At 45.7% G+C, this 12,937-nt stretch overlaps 1 protein-coding gene across 2 annotated transcripts in view; it reads right to left on the reverse strand.

Moving 5' to 3' along the window:
- The window catches only part of akt1 (v-akt murine thymoma viral oncogene homolog 1), a 57,954-nt gene extending 46,015 nt beyond the window's left edge, over positions 1-11,939 (reverse strand). For both annotated transcript variants that reach the window (XM_048228532.1, XM_048228531.1), the window contains exons 1-2: positions 11,773-11,939; positions 2,245-2,461 (exon numbers count right to left, since the gene is read on the reverse strand). In XM_048228532.1, coding sequence (XP_048084489.1) covers positions 2,245-2,293 — 49 coding nt within the window. In that variant the 5' untranslated portion in view covers positions 2,294-2,461; positions 11,773-11,939. The remainder of the gene's footprint in view (positions 1-2,244; positions 2,462-11,772) is intronic.
- Between the last annotated feature and the right edge of the window lie 998 nt (positions 11,940-12,937).

Consider the following 12,937-nt stretch of genomic DNA (forward strand, 5'->3'; position numbering starts at 1 on the left):
TGTGCTGTGATGTGATGTGATGTGATGTGTTGTGCTGTGCTGTGCTGTGATGTGATGTGATGTGTTGTGATGTGCTGTGATGTGTTGTGATGTGCTGTGCTGTGATGTGCCGTAATGTGCTGTGCTGTGCCGTGCTGTGCTGTGCTGTGCTGAGCTGTGCTGTGATGTGCTTTGCTAGCCTGACGAGCCAGACCCACATTAAAATGTAGGGTCTGGGGACTCACCGTTGGCAGCGCTCAGTCCAAGGGGAGGGATAATCAATCAATTGCCTTTCAAATTCCCCCTGCACGCAATAGGACAGTGCTACAACTCATGAGTCCCATGTGTTTTCCAACCAGCGGAGCTAGTGGGCTAGTTCAAACTTTTGCCAACTTAAAAAAAAGCTTAACTCGTGTCACACTGTTCGCCAACAGCAACATACATCCTCTTTGTTTTCAAGTATCAGGGAATTTAAGCCGAACCGTTGCAACTTTGCCATCAATCATTATGTTAAGCAAACCTAACATCTCTATACATGATGTGCTGTGCTGTGCTGTGCTGTGATGTGATGTTGTTTGGTGGGATGTACTGTAGCTCTGCCTGCCTTGCTCTGCCTGCGCTGCTGTGCTGTCCTGTTCCGTGCAGTCTTGTGCTGGGGTTGGGGGGAGGATGTTAGTGGGGGTAGTTAGCTAGGCTCTGGGGGTTCTAGGCTGTGGGTTGTGGTGCTAGTGGAGGTTGTTGTAGCCAGGGCTGCAGGGCTGGGCTGGGCTGGGCTGTGCTGTGGGGTGTGGTGTGGTGTGCTGGTCAGGGGTAGTTGTAGCCAGGCTCGGAGGCTGCACCACCACATCAACTATTCCAAGAATGTCACAGCAGCCCAGCACAGGCCACTAAGCCTTCGGTGTTATCTGAAATCTAAGCGCTCAAGAATGCAGAGAAAGGGCTTTGGACGACACTGTGTTTTGTTGAGTGTGTGTGTGTGTGTCAGTATATTTGGTGTGTGTGTTGGGTGGGGGGGATGGGGGTTTGGGGTTGGGGGTTGTGCGTGTGTATGTGTCTGTGTGTATGTGTGTGTGTGTGTGTTTGCGTGCGTGCTTGTTTGAGTGTGTTTTCAAACAAGAGGCAACTGGATACAATATTGTCAAATTCTCAAAGAGTATTACAAAAAAATTCAGTGGCAAAAAATTGCTGAGGTTTTTGGTCACAGTTTTTAAGGTCAACAGTCTGTTTGAAACAAAAAAAATACCAAGCCAACCCAAACAACAAAAACAAGGGGGAAAAGAGCAGTAACAGAGAAGCTTACTTAAAATACTTGTGAATTGTGAAAAATTCAGAAAATGTCAAACAGATCTTGCGAAGAATGATGCGCCATTCTCCATCCAAAGCTTTTTCAACATACAGCCATCCGAAGTAAACACTCACAAAAATATGCCCTAACATTCCAGCAACATTCCCACAATGCTACACACCTCGGATTTACTTTGATATGATACTGTAAATTTAAATAATGTAAATCGTCAATCAGTGACCACACACACACACACACCCATGCACACACACAAAAACACAGGAATTTATTCTCTGTATTAGTGAACTCACACACACATTCACTTGGGGCAGTGAGAACACCAGGAGCACACACACACCAGGGTGTGTACACACCAGCAAATACACATGCCCGGAGCAGTGGGCAGTCATTGCTGTGCTGCCCAGCCACCAGCTGGGGGTTAGGTGGCTTGCTGAAGGACACTTCAGCCATGGATGTGGACGCGGAGGAGCGCTGTTTAATCACATGATCACAAGTCAAATTCTCCAATGGGTACCATACATGGCGCCCTGTATTGTGAAATAAAGGTACAGTATATGTGACTGTTAAATATGAGCATGTGACCAAAAACTAACTAATTAACTAGCTGCTATCTAGGGCTCCAGAATGGTAACATGGGTGGAAACATTCTTCATTCTAGAACGTAGCCCAAAGTAATGCAGCTGATGGCATTATGAGTCTGGGTGCGACTAAGGAAGCATAAAAGAGCACAAATATTGCTTGAATGATCTCTCCTTGCTCCAGGGTTGTACTTTGCCTAGCACTGTGTAAAACTATCCCACAGAGAAATGAAGAAAAACACCAGCACGCTGAGAATTTCTGTGTGCGTGTGTGTGTGTGTGTGTGTGTGTGTGCATGTGCGTGTGTGTGTGCGTGTGTGTGTGTGTGTGTGTGTGTGTGTGTGTGTGTAGAGGAGCATTTTTCAAAATCACTTGGCTCACCTCTTTTGTGCAGCCATCCCTCCTTGACGATCACCACGCCGTCCGACATGATGGCGCTGCGTGGCGGCCAGGCAGACAGGCAGTGGACCCAGGGGTGCCAGACAGAGAACGGCTACTGCGGCTGCTGCGGCTGCTGCTGCCCCGGTGCCCCCCGAGAGAGTGTGCTTCCGAGAGTGGCCAGGGGCCAACTGGGCAGTCTTCTTCTCTCGCAGGTGACCTATGGGAGTGCAGGAGGAGACTAAAGATTAGCCCTACGGACACTCAAACATTAATCTAGCGCGTAAACAACTCTCCACTGACCAGCGGACAGAAAGAAAGAGAGAGAGAGAGAGAGAGAGAGAGAGAGAGACGGATGCCGCTCCTCTATTTCCACTGGGGCGAACAACACACAGTGGAAAAAAGGCACAGAGAAAAATAGATAAATAAATGATTACGTGCCAGACGGAGGATCATTGAGTTCAGTCGGCCGGCGGATATGCGGATACCCAGCCAGGATTACCTATTGGCTTATTATTTCCTGATCAGCCTGATGTGGCTCTGTTACAAGCCAATCTCACGTCAAAGTCAATCACAGAGACCACGTATACTAAATAATCCAGTCTGCAATTGCTGCATTTTTTTATGGGAGTTGGGGTTTATAATATAAAAGAATGTCTGTGAACCAGATGTTGTACATATGATGAGATGCACTCACTCATGATGCCAACATCACAGGCAGAACAATGCAGCATCAGTACTAAGGCAACCACACCCATAGGGACATTTTTGTCAAAGAAAAGAGTGGAGAGCAGAGGCCCTTTGAAGCTGCATGTGAACCACGTGCCTCTGAGGATCCTAGTTCACCCTGCTGGCCCAGGCTGAGAGAGAGAGAGACAGGAAGTCCTCCGTCTATCCCATCGACGGGCTGTGAATGAGTCACACATGAAAAGGCGGGCGCCCTGAGGGGTTAATACATCGGCCATTAAACCGGACAGAAAGGTGCCTTTTAGTGACACCGCTGCCTGCAACCCCACACACACACACACACACACACACACACACTCCTCCACTTCCCTTCTCCTCCTCCCAAATCATTGTATTTACGGGGCAAATCATTACACGCCGCAGGTTCATGCTCAGTCAAAATAGTGGAGCATGCTATTTTTACCCAGTGGAAAAAATCTACTCAATTACCGTGCTGGCTTTGAGCGCTAGCTAGGCTAAATCCCAGGGCTGGGCCAGCACTGCAGTTGCTGCCACAGGTCAAAATGCGACTAAAGCCAGCATGTCATCCTGCCATGGCCACAGCTGCCCTCTCCAACTGAGAAAGGACGGAGACAGGAGTGGGCCTCTAAGCTGCTTCAACCTCAGAGTCTCTGTGGTTTTTCATGAAGACATTCAGGGGACTTGCATATAGCTTAGTATAAAAGTCAATATTATAGTGCATTATAGAATAAATAAGCATATAGAGTATATTGTATTCTTTAAATGCATTTCTGTACATTTTCAGGACTTAAACAGAGCAGACTGTGTTACAGGACTTTAAGGAAAGCAGCGTTCCGTTCCCGGCGCCTACCAAACCCGGCGCATGAGGTCATAGACAGGAAACGACAGCTCTGATGCAGCGTCAGCTCTGGCCTAGCCCGGGGAAGCCGGCAGCAAGCAGCTGCACTTCAAACCTGCCTTACTTCAGACACACACTACAGAAGAGTGGCAGAAGACCAGTCAAGCACCAACAGGCTAAAGAGGCAACAGCAAAAACTCTTACTGATGGTAAGAGCTGTATTCATAACATTTCCCTCTTTTTTTCCATTTTTCTGTATTCTACAGAGAGCAGCCTTCAACACTCCCACATTCTTCCACTCTTTTCAACCCACCCTCCCTAACACACACACACACACACACACAAACACACACACACAATTTCTAACAGTGCAGGTATTCCAGGTTTTGGGGGGTGGGTGTGTTCCGAACCTGGGGCTGGAAACTACCCGAGCGAAACAGCTTCCAGGAAGGACTCCTCTTCCTGAGTTAATTCCGCGGGGGATCGAGCGGCCTGGAACATGTGTAAACAAAGGCCCACTCTACCAACCACCGGCCCCCTCGCAGGAAGCAATTTGTTCATTCATTGGTGGCCAGAGACTGCCCTAAGACCAGCTCTACTCAAGGCTTCATGGTGCCATGACCAGCCTCAAGTGATCTACTTAAAGTATAGAACAGGGAATGCTTCTTGTGTAATGGCTAGGACAGTTAAAGACTGCCGGGAGTTATTGATATCATGACATTGCTTTGAACACAGTGAGGAAAAGAATGAGAGTGAGAGAGAGAGAGTGAGAGAGAGAGAGGGAAAGAGAGAGCAACAACACTGTCCTCACCTCTGTCTGCTGTCTGCTTACCATCTCTCCTGGTCATTTAAATGTATTTGTAATGTACATGTGTACACACACACCATGGTTCATTTAAATGTCTGTGTGGCAAATTTAATTGTGTGTGTATGTGTGCATGCGTGTGCATACCGCACACATATTTTGATTTTGTGTTTTGTTTTGATGTTTACTATATTTCTGTATGTTCTTTGTTTTGACAACACTGTTTCCTTTTAGATGGTCATGCCAATAATACGTACTGAACTGAATTTAGGGAGAACTTTGATGTCTGCATTAAAACAGGGACAAGGATTGAGAGGAACGTGAACTTCATGACGTAACCTAGTTAAGAGGGACAACAACAACACCACCACCTGAAAGAGGAAGGAAAAACAGCTGGGCGTGGTCACTGGTTGTCAGTTGGGTGGGTGTCCTTTTAAAGAACTGAGATGAGCCAGTGGTGTTGCACATCCTAAGTGAGGGAGAGAGAGAAAGAAAGAAAGAAAGAAAGAAAGAAAGAAAGAAAGAAAGATAGAAAGAGAGAAAGATGAGGCGGTTGCAGAGAGCTAAAGATGGAGAGGGAGAGAGAAAGAAGGGGAAGAGAGTGACAGAGAGATAGAGATGGAGAGGGAGACAGGAAGAGGGGGAGAGTGAGAGAGATGGAGAGAGAGATGAGGGGGCCATCAGAAATTCTGCCCCTCCATGTGTAAATGCCAACATCCTCCTGCCAGTGCTAAAGGCTACTAGGCAAAGAGAGAGGGAGAGGTAAGGGCCGAGGGAGAGAGAGGAGAGGAGAGGAGAGGAGAGGAGAAGAGAGGAGATGAGAGGAGAGGAGAAGAGAGGAGAGGAGAGGAGAGGAGAGGAGGGGAGGGGAGAGAAGAGGAAAGGAGAGGAGATGAGGGAAGAGGAGAGGAGAGGAGAGGAGGGGAGAGAAGAGGAAAGGAGAGGAGATGAGGGGAGAGGAGAGGAGAGGAGAGGACGGGAGAAGCCTGAAGAGAAGAAGAGGACGAAGCTGAGGGACAGAGAGACAGAGAGGAGAGGCAGGAGTAGGGGTCGAGGAAGAGGGAGGGAGAGGATGGAGAAGATGGAGGAGAGGAGAAGAGAGGAGAAGAGAGGAGAGGAGAGGAGAGGAGGAGAGGAGAGAGAGAGAGAGAGGAGAGGAGGAGAGAGAGGCAGCCCCACAGTGACCGTGGCGTGGCCACAGCCAGAGCCGACTCAAACGCAACCCCTACAGTAGGGTGGTCCTTATTTTTCAACTTTTGAAAGTTCATGCTCTCACCCCACACATATGTTTGAATAAATAAAAATAAAAAATTGGGCAATATTTTATCAATATTAATCAATATTTAGAGGTTGCTCAAGACATTTGAAGTTTAACACATACTGTGCAGTGTGCATATTCAGGATTATTTGCGTATTATGTGATACATTGTGCTAGGATGTATAATTGTTTAATAATATATGCCTATGGCAGCAATGGACTTATTTGGCCATGCAGTCAATGTGTATTGATTATTGGTGACCACATTAAAATGGGAATTCCATATTGTCCATGCAAATTTGCAATGCGTATTTGCTGATCTCATCTGCTGATTCCGGTATTTCCCAATAATATGCTGTTGTGAGCAATTCATAGCAACTCCTGTTTTCGTTGTGACATGTCTTTCAAGGCATCAATGTGAATGAAGCACAATAGACAATATACACTGAAACAATGGCTGAAGCAACACGAAGCAAATCCGCTATATGGTTACTTGGATCAGAAGAGACTGAAATAACTGGAACAAAGTTTCCCTTCAAGAAGCAGGTTTTATGTTTGTTGTAATATCACCATCAAACATTGAAAAAAAATTTGCGGTGATCAAAGAAGTCTTGGTATTCTAGGACAAGGCTAGGATTCCCGTTCGTCCCCAACATGCCATAAAACAACTGGAAACACTTCACGACAAGTGGCAGAAGCTGAAGAAAAATGCCAAGAGAACTTCTGAGACTCAGCAGTGCAATGTAGAGGCCTTCATAGACCAGTTAGGAGACCTGTTTGATATTGCACATCAAGATGCACTCATTCTTCTCAAGAATCCAGAAGATGGAGACTTTCTCCTGGCCCAAAGAGAAAGAGGACGTCCCGGGTGTACAACTGTACAATATGATGATACAATTTAAATCTCTCACTTTGGCCTTGGACACTGACTGGATCTGCTCCTTGTTATTTTAATTCAATGATTCAATGATTCCCCCTCATTTTCATTGTTTATTTCATTAGGCTATTGATTTAATTGACATTGTTTATTATTGCTATTCTCCTTATTATAGTCTGACCAACAAATAATATTGCATTTTATTTTGTTGTGCGTTCTAAAATGGTACAATGTCTGCAAAAATGAGCGATTCCGGAAATATTCAAAGGCCTTGAGCTACCTCTAGATATTGCAAGTCAAAATTTTGCACAGTGTGTTTTTATTGATATCCTAACACATTTAGGGGGTGAGAGTTGAACATTTCCACAAAATTTTTTTTACCCCATATAAGCACCACCCTACCCTACAGTCTCCTTCCCTCAACTATCAGCACCCTGTCAGACGTGGCTACACACACATGTGTGTGTGCGTTTTACACAGACATAACATTTACAGCTATCTGTACGTACTGCCTGGAGCTGACAACGCACTGGAGATCAAGCACTCTCAAGCATAGCCTCTCTCTCTCTCTCTCAATTCCTTATACTAAAGTACACAAAACCACATGCTTTGTTGCTCACACACACACTCACTCACATGCAAGAAAAGCATTCGTCCAAGTGCACAGCTTCTCTCTCTCTCTTTCTCTCTATCTATCTCTCTCACACAAACATACACACACACACCCACTGGCTGAGACTGTGGGAGCTACAACACAGTTTTGGTGTTAAGAGAGGTGGCAGAACCTCGACACAAGCAGGACTGGGTGTAAAAGGGGATAAAAAAGAAGAAGAAGAAGAAGAAGAAGAAGAAGAAGGGAAAGCGGAAAAAAAAAGTTGGCCAGCTGCCAGCAGCAACTGAATGAACCCAATAGCCCTAGTGTAGGTCACATGGGCGGTGAGAGAGTGTGAGCTGGGACTCGAGGGCTACGCCCACCTGCTCGGACAGGCCGGCCTCTCAATCATTCATCGTTCTGGCCTGGCTGGACGACTTAAAGCACTCAATGCAAATCAGTGTCATGCGACAGGGGGACCACATGCACAAACAGCAACAGAGAGAGAGGGAGGGACAGAGAGGGAGATGGACAGAGACAGTTTCAATGTTATTTTTATGTTTTGATGGGGTTTTTTTTTTTTAATGGCCATGCTAATAAAGCATACTGAATTGAACTGAACTGAACTGAATGGAATTGACAGACAGACAGAGAGGGAAAGGAAGAAAGGGAGCTGGAGCAACAGAAACAGAGAGAGAGAGAGATTCAGACAGAAAGAAGGAGACAAGAGAAACCCAGCAAGAGACAAACAGAGAGAGCAATTTCGGGGAAACAGAAAAGCAGACAAATAGAGGGACAGAGATGACACCACGAGGAACAGACAGACAGTGAGTGGGAGGACGACAAAAACAAGGACAGAGAGAAGAGAGGGAACAGCGAGGGGAGGAAGAGAGACGGCATTCACACAGACAGACGGAAAGGGAGACACTGAGCCAGTGAGAGTAGCCTGAGCGGCAGCCACATCAGCCCACACTCTTCTCCTCTCATCTCTCTCCTCTCCACTTCTGGTTCCCTCTCTTTTCTTCTCCTCTCATCTCTCCCTGGTTCCCTCCTTTTCTTCCTCTCATCTTCCCTCCTCTGGTTCCCTCTCTTTCCTCCTCCTCTCCTCTTCTGGTTCCCTCTCTTTTCTCCTCCTCTCATCTCTCTCCTCTCCTCTTCTGGTTCCCTCTCTTTTCTCCTCCTCTCATCTCTCTCCTCTCCTCTTCTGGTTCCCTCTCTTTTCTCCTCCTCTCATCTCTCTCCTCTCCTCTTCTGGTTTCCTTTCTTTTCTCCTCCTCCTCCCTTCTTCTCAGTTTCCTCTCTTCCCGTAGGTGAGCAGCCGCAACCCTCTGCGTTTCCACTGCTTTTGCTGTGAACATGACGCACCACTCCGAACTCTCTCTGCAGCCAGACCTCACTCGCGGGCTCGGACGCGGACACGATCACGATCACAAATACCCGGTATCCCGGTACTATCACTGTCACGGTCTTGATTACAGTCATGGTCACGTGGAGCAGAGTGGCATGGTGAGTATCACAGGCCGAGCAAAGTGGCACTGTGATAAATCTTCACCATCACCATCATCATCATCTGCCGAGGCTCCTGCTGAGCAACGCCAAGAAACGGGGGTCTTATACCCCCTCAGACAGCACTAGACAAACGCCATCCACCGACATGTGGTTAGTCAAAGCAGAAAACATATTGCTAGGGTTACACACCCACCCACACACACACGTGTGTACACACATACACACGAGCACACACCTGGGTTTGTGTCCCTATTCATGCAGACTCACACAGACCGGAGAGAATGTGACTTCTGTGTGAATGAGTGGAAAGAGCAGAGCCATTAACATAATCAAACATAAACACAGCCTCTCCCTCTGCATGCAGATGTACACATATCTAATCCCTCAAATTACAATGACAATGGCCTGCCTGAGCGACTGGTGAATGCCAGCTCTCTGACGCACTGGCTTAGGAAAGACTGCAGGCCTTCCCTTAGGTTACTATAAATCAACTTGTGGGCGAGAGACATCTCATTCAGAAAGACTCAAAAGGGCGAGTGCGGAACAAGAACCACCCGCCTACTCGGTTTCCTCTTTCTGCATTTGGTCTCGCTTCCTGTCTGTCAAGCAGCTGGGCTGCACTGATTGGCAAGAGGGACTTTCAGACGTGCTAAGGGGTCTTAGCGGCTTCCTGTTTCTCCAAGCCATGGCCACTTTGGGAGAGAAACTGAGTAGACCAGACACAAGAGTCTCTTCCTCACACATGGACACACACACATCCAAACACCACACTGTACAAAGCCCTTCCTACGCATTCCCCTAAGTGCTTTATACACACACAAACAAACACTTCGCTTTTATCCTCTTCACTTAGTGTGATCCTATTGACACCATCCACTTTGTTGTGAAAGAGAAAAAAAACAGAAGTAATGTATATCGAATAACGTAAATAGACAATGGACGTTGTTATTTTTGTTTGTTGTTGTTGTTGTTGTTCAACCACAGACAGCTAAACATAGGCTGAGGAGGAGCAGTACGAGTCAGGTGATGCATGGCAACAGTGATGCTGATGGTGTGTCTGGGGGATGATTGTGAGAGCATGGCAACTAGCGGACAGTGTCTCTGGACCCCGTGGCTTTCACGCCATACCTCTGTGACGCAGGCACAATGAGACAGCCTGTGTTGGGGAAGATTTTTCAAACAGCATTCCTGGGATTCTGCACGCTACTGGGGACACTTTCTGCATTAACAAGGCGGGCAGGAGTCTTGAAGGAGGGCTCAAAAGTCCTTTTGCATACTTGCCACAAGGGGAAGTAGGGGGGGGTGAAGAAATAGGAGGGGGAATTCATTTTTTTCCTCAGCATCTTCCAAGCAGAACAAGATGAGTAGATCAGTAACTACATCACTTAACTATCCCCTTGCCGCACCACCCCTCCCCTCCGCTCTCCTCCCCCACCAAACCCATGTCACATGCCATCTCTCTGCATAAACAGTGGTCCAGCATGGTCTCATGACCATGAGGAGAAGGAAAAAAATAAACTCTGACCAGATAAACATGTAAACATATAGAGGCAAAAAGGCAGCTAGGCTGGGTTGCTGTTGACTACTGTACGCCTGTTGACCACTGTTATCTAGCCTACTGTACTAAGAGAGCTTCGCAAATATTATTCAACAACGAGCACAGCCACATCTGTTGGTGGTTGACCAAAGGCTTGGCCGTTTGACGTTTTCATTCAAGCGAGAAAATATTTTCAGGAAACGATCCCCACTTGTAGCCTCGGGTCAGATCATCCTGTTGTTCAACATCAAAACAATCGATATTTTCAGGAAAGGATCCCATACTTGCAGCAAAGGGCCAAACCATCCTGTTGTTCAACGCGAACACTGCCATACAATCGAAGTTAGGGTACAGAAAAACAATCAATCACATGAAAACAACAGAAAAACCAAAGCAAGAACAAAACGTGGCATATGAAAAACAACCAGGCTACTTCACTGCACTTGAGGGCACCATGCAGACAAGGTGAGCTGAAACAGGGGCAGTAAATGGTTACACGTCATCCAGGGGGGGAAAGGCCCATCTCACTGTAGGCTACAGTAGGCCCACGTAAACCGGGAGCATGGCACTATAAGTATATTACCTCATCGTAAAGCCTATTGATGAATAGTAACATTTAACAGCAGTTAAAAAGTAACAAGAACTCTGTTATGTTACGTTTGTATAATGGACTAGGCTACATGTTATTCCTTCCACATCACTTTTGTGACCATGGACACATTGGAGGGCTTGGACCATGCTGTAAATCATTAACGTGGCCAACAAGTAGGGTATAGGCCTATTATTGTTATTACACAATAATGATATTTTTGTTATTATTACTATGACTGTTATTAACCATTTATGTATGAATGACTTTGCACTCGTGTTGAAAAGCAGAACGCCATGCTACACAATACTATTTTCTAGCTTCAGATGCACAGTAGCCAATGTCTTTCAAGTAGCCTACGGAACCAATAGCATAAAAAAGAGATTTGTTGATTTATGAGCTATGGCTTTAACCCAGAGTGCCCGTGTAAATGTGTTTAAGCTGAGGAAAACTGTGGCCTATAAATCGTTACGGCAAACAAGCCGTGCGATTCAAGATAAGCTTGACAGACTACTACATACCTCAGCAGTCACTTTAAGGCATTTATAGCCTTTCCCGTGTTTTTGAAGTACAGATTGGAAGTGAAGTTCACAAGATTTAGAAAGTTCCGAAATCCATGCAATAATATGCCAAGATGATTTACCCGTAGTTAAAGTCTATACCTTGACGATTTCAGTGAAAATGTTGGACTGAATTTGGGGCCTAGTCTGGGCAGATTTGGTGAGAATAACCGCATCCTATTTAATACAATGGGACCTTCCCTCTCAGTTTACAGTCGGACATACAGTCAACGTGTGAGGAGAAATGCGAGACTTTACCTGGACAAGGGTTCAGAAGTGACTCCGGAACATTGCTGAGGACTGTTTCAGTTATTATATGGCAGATAAATCCCACAATAATCTCGGAAAAAGTGTTTTCATTTACTCCGTTTCTCTTGCCTTTCTTCCACTACACCTCCCAGTCGTTCTGTCTGCAATGCTTCTGTAGCATGGTCGTCCTCCCAGGTCCTAACGCCTACCCTTTTCGGCGTCATGGCCTCAATGACCGAAGGGGGCCTCGCAGGCTGGCTAAGACCACTGTTGACTTTGGTTTGGGGAAAGCTAGAGAGGTGTGCATTATTAATTGTCATTGAGCTAGCTTGGTTTAGAGCGGCCACGTCATGTAAATTAACATTTAAATTTTGCACAACAAAACTATTTTCACTCTTGTTACTTTAGATTTGACCCCCCCCACTCACTCTCTTTTAACACACACACACACACACACACACACACACACACACACACACACACACACACAGAGACACACATACATGTATATCTATATTGGCATTATTGGCATAGCTTTCAGTTTGATTTATTGTACGAAAAGTACGATTCAGTTCAATGTAGTTTTATTTCTATTTAGCCAATTTTTTTAAAAGAAGTAGCTCACTCCAGTAAACCTATATTTAAACCCAAACTTATTAAGTCTTAATTGGTTACTTCACTTTATTTTGTCTTAGCATACAGAGTACAGTACAGAGTATTCTAAAGGCAGACCGTCAGCTCAGGCATAACTTTTCACCCTTTCATTCATTTTAGTAGGCCTATAGCACCCATTTAGCCTATCAAATGTGTTTAAAACTGACGATTAGGATCACGCTCCTACCAGCAATAGCAATGTTAGATAGTGCAATAGCAGGCATTCCAGGCACACATCCACAATGTCAGAGACTCAGTGAAGTCAAAATGAGTTTGAAGCCATTATTTTAAGAATTACATTGGGTTGCTTTAAGTCCACTCATCTCAGAGGAACTTCATTCACTCTGCTGAAACTTTCTGTGTCCTGTGTCTCAGAATTTGTCATCTATCTATCCATCTATCTATCTGTTTGTCTACCAATTATCAGTTATCTCTCAACTTATATTTATATGTTGCTGGCATCAGATAGTTTTCTGTGTCATGCTGCTCAATTTACAGCACAGTTTAGACAGGTGCACAA

Source organism: Alosa alosa, chromosome 19 (genome assembly GCF_017589495.1).
Source record: "Alosa alosa isolate M-15738 ecotype Scorff River chromosome 19, AALO_Geno_1.1, whole genome shotgun sequence".
In the NCBI taxonomy this organism is placed as follows: Eukaryota; Metazoa; Chordata; class Actinopteri; order Clupeiformes; family Clupeidae; genus Alosa; species Alosa alosa.